Genomic DNA, 14065 nt, shown 5'->3' on the forward strand with positions numbered 1-14065 from the left:
AATTTAATGTCTCCAGAATGATGGCTGTAGAGAAAGTCTACACTGCTTAATTTAATAAAACATGGAGTACACGTGGATAAGGAGCACCAATGAAATTATCGAATCAGTTTATGTTCATAGTCAGCTCATATTGCACACTAATGACCTTGAACACGTTCTTTACTCCATTGTCACAGATTGCTAGACTTAGCAGGTGAAAATACCAGAGATTGCCTGGGAAATAACACTTCTAATATTGCTCTATTTTAACCATAGAAGTTTGGGCTCGTATGTGTCAGAAAAATCTCCCCAAAATCTCCCGTTCAATCTTTTTGATGCAAAATTTCCCCCCAAGATGACTGCTATATCAATCCCCCATTCTTAACAGATTCCTGTTTTAAAGAGCTATTGATATTTGATTGGTTTCTATTGGAGATAGGAACAAGTTTAAGGTGGATATTGTTCCAGGGAATGGCTGTAATTTGAGCTCCCCATTGGTTTTCCATTCCTGGTCTAGCAAGTTCACTGTAATGTTTTAGTTTAGCAGTGTGATGCCCTCCTTTGAAATGTATATCTTGAGCTATTTGGATGATGGTTGTTTTTTTGTGCTGTTCAGAATTTTAGAACTTAGCTTTTTAGTATCACTGGTTGTTTCTCCGTGGTTATTTCGAGTACAGGCTTTACATTTCTTTCTCTTGGCTTTGACATGTTTGGGAGGCATGCTTTTAGGGGTGTTGGTTCTTCCTTCCCCTTTCTCTCTCCCTCTAGTCTTTCCTTCTCCCAGTCTCTCTTCATCTTTTATATATATGTATAGATGCATATAATTTTTTTGTATCTATAAGAATTCTAGAACTCACAAATGAAAGAAAATGTGTTGTATTTGTCTTTCCCTGTTTTTCTTATTTCATTTAACGTGATTATCTATCATTGCATCCATTTATCAGCAAAGGGCATAATTCTTCTTTATGGATGAATAGAACTCCTAGAACTCCATTATACACCTATAGGATATTTTCTTTATTCATCTATCACTTGGCGGGCAACTAGACTTATTCCATAGTTTTTTTGTTTTGTTTTGTTTTTTAAGTCAGGGTTTCTCTATATAGCCCTGGCTGTCCTGGAACTCACTTTGTAGACCAGGCTGGCCTGGAACTCAGAAATCTGCCTGTCTCTGCCTCCTAAGTACTGAGATTAAAGGCTCATCGTTTTGCTATTATGAATAGTGCTATGGAAAACATGGGTGTGCAGATGTGTCTGTAGTATGCTGACTCAGAATCTTTCAGGTATATACCTAGGCATGGCAGAGCTGGGTTATATGAATATATATACATATACATATATATATATATATATATATATATATATATATATATATATATATCCATTCCTTTATACTGATTTTCACAGTGCCTGGACCAGTTTGTATTTTTACCAAGAGTTGTGTAAATGTTCTTTTTCCTCCACACTCTTGACAACCTTAGCTGATACTTGTTTTCTCAATGATTGAAATCGTGACTGGGGTGAGATAAGATCTGTATGGTTTTAATTTGCTCTTCCCTAAAGATACTGAGCAGGTTTTCATGTGCTCTTTGGCTGTTGAAGGAAAGCAGAGTGAAAACACTTCAAGATAATAGGTGTAAGGAAGACCTTTCTGAAAAGGACTTTAATAGCTCAGGAGATATTGTTCAGAATTGGCAGATTAGGTAGTTTGAAATTAAAAGGCTTTGCAAAGGAACCTGTCAAGAGTGAGGTAAGTCCTACAATGAGAGAAAATCTTCATTATATGCCTGCCAGAAGTTACGATCAAGAATATACAAAGAACTTAAAACCCTAAACACCAAAACCCAAACAAGTTGTCTTAGTCAGGGTTTCTATTCCTGCACAAACATCATGACCAAGAAGCAAGTTGGTGAGGAAAGGGTTTATTAAGCTTATACTTCCACATTGCTGTTGATCACCAGAGGAAGTCAGGACTGGAACTCAAGCAGGTCAGGAAGCAGGAGCTGATGCAGAGGCCATGGAGAGATGTACCTTACTGGCTTGCTTCCCCTGGCTTGCTCAGCCTGCTCTCTTAGAGAACCCAAGACTTCCAGCCTTGGGATGGCACCACCCACATGGGGCAATTGAGAAAATTCCCCACAGCTGGATCTCATGGAGGCACTTCCCCAACTGAAACTCCCTTCTCTGTGATAACTCCAGCCTGTGTCAAGTTGACACACAAAACCAGCCAGTACACAAGTCAATCAGTAAGTGGGCTAAAATTCTGTGATTTTCAATGAATAAAGATTTTAATCTTCATTAATAATTTTACAGAAAAAAGTGATAGATAGGAAAAAGTCTTTGCATCTGAAAGATTCAATAGGACATTTTCTGAAATATACAAATCCAAGGTTCAGGTTAACATGGATCAATACAAGATTGTTTCCTAAGCCATCTCTGCTATTTAAAATCCCACCTGCTTGACAATTATCTAAGTCTTTGTTTCCTTTTGGTTTTCGAAACATAGTGTCTCTAAGTAGTCATGACTGGCCTGGAACCCACTATAGAGACTAGGCTGGCCTAGATGGCACAGAGTTCATCCACCTCTGTCTGTACTGGGATTAAGGTATACACCTGCTTTTTGCAAATCTTTTTTTTAATGACTTTCTCCCCCTAAATGTTCATTTTCTTTTTGGTATGCTTACAGGAAGTAGTAAAAATGGTTATATAATAGTGACTCAGCTCTTTCTGATAAAATTATTTCTGAGTCTTATCCCATTTTGTGAAAATCTGTTTCTCATTACATATTACAGGTTACTTTAATAGTGCTCTGAATGTTGTCTGAGCAGGTAACAGGGTTTTTTTTTGGAGGGGGATGATATTCAAGGTCCCCTCCAAACAAAAATAAAACAAACAAACAAACCCCCCCAAAAGTTGAGTGCAGCTCAATTACTAAAGGAGTGGGAACTGTAAACTGTCCATGCCAGCAGCTTTGACATATTCATGGAGTGCTTCAAGCTTCTGGTTGCCACAATCCTCCTATGTGTTAGAAGCAATAGTTTAGGTAGAGAGTTGCAAATCCAACAGGGTGAAATGAAATCATTGTAAAACTGGTACCCCAAATCTTGCCACTCCTCCTTTAGTTTATGGTTTCAGTCATATTGAAAAGCAGAAATCTTAAAATTGTGTTCTAATGAAATAAAATGCCCCTCTGACAAGCCCTGACAGGACATAACTCTGAACGTAAAAACAATGTTTTCATTAGCTTAAGGTAAGATGTGCTTCCTAGTTAACGTTGACTTTCCCTTTACTAATGGCCTTTTATTAATTGGTTTATATAGTTGATTGAAGACTTCTGATTCGTTTTACTTTCTCATGGCAACGCGACCTTAAAGCGTTCTATACACACTTCAGATTTTCTGTATATGCAAGCAGAATTAATTATGATCAAGGCTGCGGAATAAGCTAGTAGTTGTCTTCTGCCATAATTATTTCTACATCATAGATAATATGCTTCTCGGGAAGATGAATTCAAAGTGCCAATTTGTCTAAGATAAATACGCATGAATTTATTTTGACAGATTTGAATTGAAGAGCGATTGTGACTCACTTGTGCAGTTTACTGAGTGCCATTTTCACTCCTACCTCAAGTTGCACACATGCAGGCTTAACAAGATGGTTTCTTATTTCTGGGAACATTATCTGTGATTTTTCCCAAAAGCGAAATGCATGACCTCTGAATGTTCTCTATCTTCTTTGTCTCTTAAACTTCTTTGGTACCATGCCTTGCCAGCCGTACCTCTCCAGTAGCAGTAGATACAGAGATCTTCCTGCTGTTTTGACCTCACCATTTCCATTTAATTAGTAAGCCGGATTGTCTGCACTGAACACCTATCACGGTCTAGGCACTCACTAGGAACTCAGTTTACAATGGTGCACAGTAAAAGATGATGCTTTGGTCCCCATGTCTTCCTGAGGAAGGCAGCCATGTAGAAGCCCAAGTAGAACTGCAGCTGTGGTAACTGCCACAAGGAGGAGGGAAGTCACAGCACGGTGTGACTCCTCCACAGACTACTTCGAGCTCATCATGGGCATTTGGGAAGGGAGGCTTTTCTGAAGAAGTGACAAATGAACTGATATCTGAAGGCTGAGTAGATGTCACTGACATGAAGAACTAAGGGGGAAGCTCCAGATAGTGGCAACAGCACGCGCAAAGCCCTTATGGTGGAAGTAAACATTAAGCACGGGGGTGGGCTGGGCTGGGGAGGGGATGAGAGTTGTGGAAGGAAGGGTAAGGTTTAGCACAAATTTACAGGAGCCAGGTAGGTAGGAACTCAAACATGCATAGTTAGACTCCTTTAAGTAATATATTTGTTTACTCTGTGAGTAATGGAAAACATTAAAGGGACCTCAGTGTGTGTGTGTGTGTGTGCTCAATTGTGTATGTGAGATTCACATTTCCAAATGTTCTTTTTTATCTTTTTGCATCTGAGACAGAATGGAAGGCACTCAAGAGTAGTGGCTGAGCCTTCCCAGGTAACTAAGGAATGCTGAGAGCAGGAGAAACTATCTTTTCCAGGGTATTACACACCAGTTGGTTGGCTATACCAAATGGTCAGCCCTCAAAACATACACACAAGTAATATTACACAGACTGAGCAGATTATATTTAGGAATATATTTGTATATACATATACATACATGCACAAAATAACAATTAATGAAAAAAGAGGCCATGAGTTTGAACGAGAGCAAGGAAGGGTATATGGGAGGATTGGGGAGGATAAAGGGAAAGGAGAAATAATATAATTATATTAAAATCTCAAAAAAATAGAAAAACGAACAAAAGGAGGGCATGATGCTGTTGGAATGTAAATGATGAAGATGGAAAGAAATTAATGTGATTAAAGGCTATGGAGTAGGTATGATACCCAGGACAAGATGATAGACTAGTTCTGGCACAGGAGAGAGAGAATGGAAGAGGCACCTAGAGAATGTTTGGGCTAGCATAACTGAGTAGACTACTTATTGTACTAGATATAAATACTAGAAGACCCAATATAGGCAGAAGGTAATGTGTTCAAGTTAAGGTGTGTTCAGTCTGAGATATTAGTGGGCTAGCCAAAAGATAATACCAAGGAAATGATTGGTTCTTAAAAGTGTAGAGTTCAGAATAGAGATCTGGTCTAGAGAGAGATGAGACTCGTTGATGTTATAGATAATATAGGTGGGTAAAAACCATAGAATGAAAGAGAAGGGGTTAGAACAACACTTGTTCCAGGTAAGGAGCCAAGGGAGTGGGGACATCAGGTATAAATAACTTTAAAGAATTTTAGCTGTGATGGGGAAAAGATGGGCCAGAGGGATGGGGCATTTTCATTTTTATTGCAAGAGAGGAGAATAAGTTTTAAATCAGAAGGGAAAGGCTCATTAGGGAAGAGAAAGGCAAAGTTTGAGAAATAGCGGATGACAGGATCTAAATTACAGTTGAACTTCTGTCTGATGATCTCAATTACTTTTTCCTTTGAAGCAGGAGGCATGATTATCTGATAAACATGTGGAGGTGGTATTTGACAATGGGGCATATTTGAAAGGGTTATTGTGGAATAGCAGCATAAACTGAACAGAGAGACGTAGTAGGAGGCACTGTGGAAGGCTCATTTGAGGTTGGTGATCCAGAGTTTTTAGAAGGAGAAATGACTAGGTCTTGTGACTGGGTTGTCCATGCTTGAATATGCAAATAAAGGTATATATGAAATGAACACAGGGGGAACCTTGAATTTCCAAGAAGTTGGGCCAATTGTGTGAACTTTCTGGTGCTCTATTTCTTCAAATTTGAAATAGAGATAATTATTATATTTCCCACAAAAAAACCTGGATTAATCAAGATGGTGTGAAGAACAGCATTTGGCTTGGTATATGTGGTCCCTACATGAAAGCATAAAGCTCTCCTTCAGATCCCAGGCTCATCTGTAGTCTTTATCACCAGTACTCAATACGTAATGTCTCTCACTCCAAGCTAGACTGACCTTTTCTTCCATCCATCCATATTCTTCACTCCTCATTGTTTTCAGGGCAGCTTGGCTCTTTTGCTGTACTGATTTTCTATTATACTTCAAAGATATTTGGAGCCTTATTATATCCCATTGTTGGCTTTACAAGAAATCCTATCTTTTTCTTAAAATATTATTTTGTCTAATTTTTTTTTAAAAGAAAATGATTTTATCCAGATGTGGCAGCACATACCTGTATTTTCCAGTGCTTGAAATGTTATGATGGAAAGATCCTGATTTTGGTTAGCCTATATGATATAATGAGTTTTAGGGCTGAACTAAATAGTGAGACCTTGTCTCAAAAAATGAGCAAAATATTTCAATAACATGTAACTTTTCCAATAAGAATATGAATTATTTAAGGAAACATGCTAGAAAGTTTTCTCTTTCTCAAAATACTTCTAACAGTATTCACCATACTTGTGAAGTTTAATTGACTTGAAAGAGAATATAAACTATGCTCTTATGGTCTTCAATGCACTGTCATATTGGGAAAACACACTATGATAGGGTGCTAGAAAGTATTAAAGTTTGTATTTATTTCGTCACAGCCTTTGAAAATCCTATTACATTTATTTATAATATTTATACTACAGATTTACAACATATACAAGGAAGTATAATCAATAAATATATTTTTATATGCACACACAAACTGTCAAGACTATTTAACCTTGAGGTTCCAGATAAGATCATTTCAATCCTCAGTGTTTAAATGACTGATAGGAGTTTGACCCAGACAGCTGGTCATAGGAGTGTGACCCTGTAATCCCTTGACCAGAAAGGTGAGAAATTGAGGTTGGTCTGATCTACATAACAGGACTCTGCCTCGTGGGTTAAAAAAAGAAAGAAAAAGAGATCTAATCAACTCAAAATCAAAGCAACTATTTTGTTATTCCTTTCTACACACTAGACACTCAGCTTGATGGTTCACATGCAGTAACTCACCCAAGTCTCCAAGAAGTCTTATAAGGTGGGATTATAAATTTCATACCACAAAGGAAAGTGCTGAGGCACGGAGAGGTAGACTAAGGCTACAATTGTGCAAGCTATGGAGTCAGAATCTAAAACTGCATCTGTGTGAATCTAAACCTGAGGTTTGAAGGAAGATTTTTAACTTCACAATTGAGTTTCAGTAATGGATGTGAACTAATCAAGCTATTGATTTCTTCTTCCATGAGTTTTGATAGGTCCCTTTCCAAAGGTGAATCACCTCAATCAGTGTAGAGTTTTGTACAAGTGCCCATATCTTTTATGCAGATACTATGTAATAGATGTCATCCTACTAGTTATTTACCCAGGTTATTATGAAAATCAGATAGAGATTTACAAAGTAGAAAATCATCTTAAGAAAAATTAAGTAATCAAACAACATGATTATATCTGACACTTACCTCTTTTTAAAATGAAAAGAAATTATAGAGCTCTTTCTTAAAGAATTGTCCCTAATTTCCAAGGCTGAATCTAAAGTAACACATGCTTTCTGATTTTTCAGTTGTTTCTGAAAATATGACAATTCAAGAAACAAGTACAAATGTTTCACAGCAAATAGACCTAACAACTTCTTCACAAACTACTGGGCTCAACCCACACAAGACTGCACATTCATCCACACGGTTGCCAGAAGGCATGCCCGTTTCTACAATCAATCATATAGACATATCATATTCTAATACAGTACCCTCACCTCTAGCAACAGTAAGCACATCCAAAGATTTAAAGACGTCTATAACCAAAACAGCTACATTTTCAACAGATACCTTTTTTACTTCAACAGCCATCCCTCTGCATACCCAGAGGACAACTGTTCATACTACTGACTCCATGAACGTAACAGAACACTCATATCTAGGAAAAACAAGGACATCAAAAAAGGTGGAGGCCATGGCTACTGAGATCTTTCGCTCAGCTACAGCTACTCATTTAATTGACACATCTGTATTTACCAAGAATTATACTGTATCTGAAACTTCAACAACTAAATACAAGACAGCTGTTGGGGAGACAACTTTATTTTTGAATGAATCGGCATCCATAGCTACAACACCTTGTCCCAAGCACAAATCCACAGATATGGCTATAGTCCACACCTCTAAATCTGGGCAAGAATTTCTTATATCTTCAGCTGCCAGAAGTGTCTCTTGGTCCACATTAGAAGAGACTTCACCTATCACTACTGAGGTTGGAGTTGTATCAACCTTCCCACCAGAGTCTTTGCTCACCTTCACAGCTTCTCAGGAAATGAATTCGACATTTCCTGAAATTCAAGTGGCATCTACCTTGTCAATAACTGATGCGGAAACGCCATTCACAGTCCCTTCAGTGTTGCCTATGGAGACCATACCTGCCATAAGAACAGTGAAACCAGAGTCAGTCTCTACAAATTTCCAAGATGTCTTTTCACCCAACATAGAGGATGCTATATCTGCCTCTGTGTCTAAAGAAACCTCTTTCATGGCCTTTTCTTCCATTAGCTCCTCTTCAATCACCAAAACTCAAGATGACCAGATAGTTATTGATACTGAGAGTACACATCCAACCGTAATTACCAGAACCAAACTTGTCCCTACATCGGCTGAAGCTTCGCTCTTCACTACCATGGAAGGGCTAGTATACACTCAGGACACACCCCCAACTGATGGGACTGTGCTTACTTTAATTTCTACTAAATCACCTTCTACATATAATGCATCTGATTCAGCTCTCACATCTATAACAATTAAAAGTGACTATCAGTTCTTCACCAATGAGACCACTTGGACTTGTAAGTCAGGTCAAACCCTGTTGACCTCTATGAATACAACCACCACACTCACATTCACACCTAATGAAACTCTCACATTACCATTCCAAGGTAATACCATTAATATAAAATATTCATCCATGACTAGTAACATCATACCAATTGAAGCAGCCACAGAGAGCAAGGTGACTACCAGCTCTGATGCTACTACAGCCAGTTATACAACAGCTCTATTCAAACCAACATCCCAGTGGCTTAGTAATTTCACAAGTATTTCTGGAATCACATCTATAGCAAACCAGCCTGAGTCTAAACTCACCACCTTACTATTGAAAAGCAACTCGATGCTGACAGTAGCTGCAAATGAACTTTCCTCAATACCAAGGGAGCCAGTTGTTCCATCAGTGCATACGTCTACCCTCACTGACATTAAACCAACTTTTTCTACTGAGAAGAGCATTTCTGAGACAATACAAATAGAAACAAATGGTGTGGGTGCATTTGGTGATACTATGGCCCCTCAGCCCATGTCTGCAACAACACAGAGAGTCTATACCACTGTGACAAGAGAAACCACTTCCCGGCATCCTAAGGTAAAGTCAACTATAGCAGCAGTAGCTGAGGCTTCTCCATTTTCAACAATGCTGGAAGTGACAGATGAATCAGCACAAATGATGACAGCTTCTGTCACTGGTTCCCCCTTTGCAGATAGAGAAAAATTGACTACTGGATTGAATAAAGAAACTGCAACTGCCAAGGTGGGAGTGAGTTGGCTTTCAACCAAATTGAAGGAAAGCACGTCTGAGAGTTCGCACAATGAAACCACGGAAAGCTTTAACTCGACCCACACCTACACAGTAGATTGGACTTCAGAGATATCCAAGGAGAACTCAGCTTCATCATCCAATTTTGCGAGCACCCAGGCACTACCTGAACTTCCAAGTTCTTCAACAATGAAGACGTCGGGAGTCACTTCACAGAGGACAGCTGCATCTTTGTCTGCTGGTGTCTTGTCTCCACAGACTGCCTCTACTCATTCCTCAGTAACCCCCCAACCGATTATACACACGTTTTCACTGCCACTTAATATCTCTGCTGTCACCTCTCCTGCCACCACTATGGTGTTTTTTGATGAGACTAAGGTGGCCTTGTCTCAACCTTCTACATTGGCCAGGGATTTCACTACATCTGTGTCCTCGGTTGGTTTAACTCTACCAACAGTGACAATGACCACAGAGTTGGTGCCACCAGTAAATCCAACAGCTTCCACAATCAGTGATACCATGTTTACCCACAGAGACTTACTTCATACCACTTCAGAGGTCACAGCAATCCCTTCCACAACAGCACACATGGCAGTTTCCTCTCTGAGAGAGACTTTGGTATCCTCACTGAGACCTCCCACTCCTGGAATAACTAAGGCTCTAAGTACCATTCCCTCCATCTCAGCTGACTTAGTAAGTCCATCCATACACACTCTTGTCTGCTCAAGGTCTTCCTCTAATAACATTACTACTGTATCCTCTACTTCTGTTAGTTCAACTACATCTACGTCAGTAGCAACACCATCTGAATCTCAAGTTGAGGCTTCAACTTATGGTTTTAGCTTTCCCTCTGCATTTAGTAGTGGTGGAGATGTTAATACGGCTTCTGGACCCACAGGAACCTCTGTTGGTGGTGAGGCCATGGCCCCTAAAACCTTTGCCAATAAATTTATTACCACAGTAGACAGTGAATCTACCACATATTTTGTAAATACACCAGTCTCCACACAGTCAGTGATTGCCACCTCTATAGCATCTTCTGACAAAGAACAGACCAACATCTCCATGGAGAAAACCCCCAGGACTACAGAGGTGGCAGAGATTTCCCCATCCAAAAATTCCTTTATTTTGGACTCCCAGAGCACTTTCTCTTGGGAAATGGCAGACACAGAACTTTCTGAGACCACAGAAATCTCTAGCCACCAAACACATTTGCCTTCAGAAATTCTACCTGGTTATCCATCTTCTGATAATTTAACCACATCTCTTGCTTCTGGGAGCACACAATCTTCCCAAAGCTTGACCTCAAGCACCGTAATAGGTGCTCATGTTTCAGAAGGGTCGACTCGTCTTGAGAAAACAGTGCTCCCTTCACAAGTTCAGACAGTAACCAAATCTTTGACTCACAATAAGGAAAGGACAACTGCCTTTTCAAAATATCCTCCCTGGACTGTAGAAAAGATTGTGAGTTCCTCTCCTGTGACTCATCAAGCCACAGGTCACCTAGCTACTTCATTTGTAGATGCTTCCAGGACAACTAGGATATCACATCCTGTGCTCATCAACACAACTCTTCCACACCTACTTTCTCTTAAGACGCAACCTGAAGCAACACAGATAGCTTCTTCCACTTCTGGAAGCACAGAGAATTTCCCTAAGTCCTTCTCTCCTTTCACAACTGGACTACCGAGCACCAATTTTACAACGATCACTCCTGATGGGAGCACTACAGTCTTTTCTGTTCCAAATGAACCAACAAACTTTGCTAAGGAGACTTCTATGGAGTCTTCTATGAAGGTGTCCACTACTATTTACCAAATGGCTTCATTGCCCCTCAATGTCACTGCTTTCACCTCTAAAAAAGTTTCTGACACCCATACAATGCTACTGACGAAGTCTTCTAGAACAATACACTCAGGCAATTTGAAAAGTGTCTCTATAGGTACCTTTGGGCTTAAGTCTGAGAAGTCCTCATTGCCAGTTAATAACTCCGATTTCTCAACTACAGTGCTTTTTTCTGATACTTCCACAAGACTTGGGGCACTCTTTACTTCATTGTCTTCACTGTCCCTTCAGACTACTAAAACAACCCAAGCATCAACATTGGATACCACAGCAGTGGCACATGCTGGGCCTACTTCACAAAGCACAGTGTTTTCCTCTACCTTTTCAAATTCCTCAGTGGTAGAGGTACCACACAATTACACAACTGCACATGTTTCCTCTCCAACACACAGAGAGATTTTATCTATGAAAACTTTTCCAACCATTAGTATGGCTGGGATGTTGACTTCAGTTACAGGTGCCGCTCCCTCTTCTCTGTCCAGTTCTAAGACTACTGAAGCTATTTCCTCCATTCCAAAGACCACGTTTTCATTGTTACTTTCAACAACCCAACAGCCATCACAAGAATATGAGGCTCCCACTCTGGATATATTCCCTGGGATCACTGAGAGCAGTGGTGGGGTGACAGAGCTCATTAATGCCCATCCCAGAACCACCGTCCCTGCAAGGGGGCTCTCATCCACTCCTTCACCTAGCTTTTATACTTCCTTGAGTACTCAGTTTTCCCCATCTTTGACTAACTTTAAAGGGATCCCTAGACCTACAGAAAGTGTAAAACCCACACTTACTCACCTTTCCCTTGATACTGGAAAGATGAACATTTTAACGAGTGAACTGACAAAGAGCAGTCCATGTGTGACTGTTCCTGTTTTACACCCTTTGTGGACCCAGACAAGTACAGCTCCACCTTCTTTGACATCACATCTTTACTCACCTCATAGTACCAAGGCCAAGTTTCCGCTTGCATCTCAAATGGTTGAATATCCAGCATGGGCTACAAGAATCATACCTAGTATCCCTCAGACTCTGCTTACAACATCCAGAAACACACGCAGAGTTGAAGACTCTCACTTTCCAGTTTTCACAAAGAAGGTGACAACACCCAACAGAATGGAAGTAGAGACTCTTCACTTTCCTTCCGGGACTTTGTCAACATCCACAACCTCTCAGATTGGTCTGGTCTCTAGGGATGTTACAGCGATGCCATCGGTTTTCACATCAGAAAGCCTTCCTACTTTTGGGATTTCTGAGAGTACTTCATTGTCAATATCTTCCAGGTATCCCTCTACCACTTTGGCTACCATTCTACACACATTTGAGAAAACAGCCACGCCTGTAACTCCTGGAACCACACTCTCATCAAATCCTTCTGTAATTTCCAGGGCTACCTCCCCCACTTGGAGCTTATCTAGTTTCCCTTCAGACTCTCGGACATCTGTATCTACTCCTTCTCAGCTTTTAACTTCATCTTCAGGAGAAATGTCAGAATCCACTTTTTCAGCTTCTGACATGATAGCAACACACTCTAACTTTACAATGACACTCCTTTCTGATGGAAGTGCCACCATACCCACCCAAGCCACTTCTGCAACTACACTGGGCATCATCACTGCTGACTCTTTGACTTCTCTGCCCATATCTGCAAAAAACAAAGATGGAAGTCTACACACTTCTACATTCCTTGAATCATCCTCCAGAACTACTGTGGCTGACAGCTCCACGGCTATGGCTGAACCCATGTCCTTTAGTAGAATGAGTATATCACCTTCTATAACAAGCCATGACCTATCTATTGGTTCTCTGACTGTATCTAGCCTGACAAATACATCTCTCTGGAGTAAAGTCCCAGCTACATCAGAATCCTACACTTTATTTCCTTCTAAATCTACACTGGACTCTGTTATGAGTATAGCCACTACGACATCCACAGCTGTAGGAACCTCATTTCCCTTGATGTCTACTGAAATGGCACCTCCTTCTACAACAACTGGGTTTTCACTAGTCTCTTCATCTTTTGAGACAACTTGGATGGACTCCATATTTTACTCTCTATTTACACAACCATCTACTTCACCAGTTGCCATAGTGTCTACAGGTATTTTATTCATATATCCTTAACAAAGTGCATAAACAATGGGCTGTGTATTCTCCATGTTCTCTGAAAGCAGAAAAGAAGGGGAAGGGTGCATGTGTTTCTTATCTCTCTAAGAGCATTGGTACACAAGTACCTTGTCTAGCACAGAACTCTCTAGCTACATTTCTTGTCTTTATTGAAATATATTACAGATGAGTCTTCACTCAGTATGACATTTTGAAGCTTTCCTTACAGTTGTTTGGTTCTTGATGTCATGACTGTGACTTTGCCCATGTGAACAGACTAGGACACTTATCTTTACCCTGTAAAAGAATCATACTGGGGTGGGAAGGCTGGCCAGATGGCGCAGGTGTTACGAGAACTGTCTGCTCTTCCACAGGATCCTGGTTCAATTCCCAGTACCCACATGAAGGCTCAAACCCCCGTGGAACTAAAGTTTTAGGAGATTTTACCATTCCAGGAGATTTTATGCATTCTTCTGGAATCCTCAGGGACCAGGCATGAGCAAGGTGCACAGATATACATGTATATAAAACACCCATATGTATAATAAATACATAAATAAATGATCATATGCCATTAGGTCTGATGGTGCTAACCACACAAC

At 40.1% G+C, this 14065-nt stretch overlaps 1 protein-coding gene across 1 annotated transcript in view; it reads left to right on the forward strand.

Annotated features, from left to right (window-relative positions):
- Positions 1-14065, forward strand: part of Adgrg4 (adhesion G protein-coupled receptor G4) — an 87023-nt gene that overhangs the window by 14339 nt on the left and 58619 nt on the right. The window contains exon 2 of the mRNA XM_031373803.1: positions 7507-13458. Coding sequence (XP_031229663.1) covers positions 7507-13458 — 5952 coding nt within the window. The remainder of the gene's footprint in view (positions 1-7506; positions 13459-14065) is intronic.

This window comes from Mastomys coucha, chromosome X, assembly GCF_008632895.1.
Source record: "Mastomys coucha isolate ucsf_1 chromosome X, UCSF_Mcou_1, whole genome shotgun sequence".
Lineage (NCBI taxonomy): Eukaryota > Metazoa > Chordata > Mammalia > Rodentia > Muridae > Mastomys > Mastomys coucha.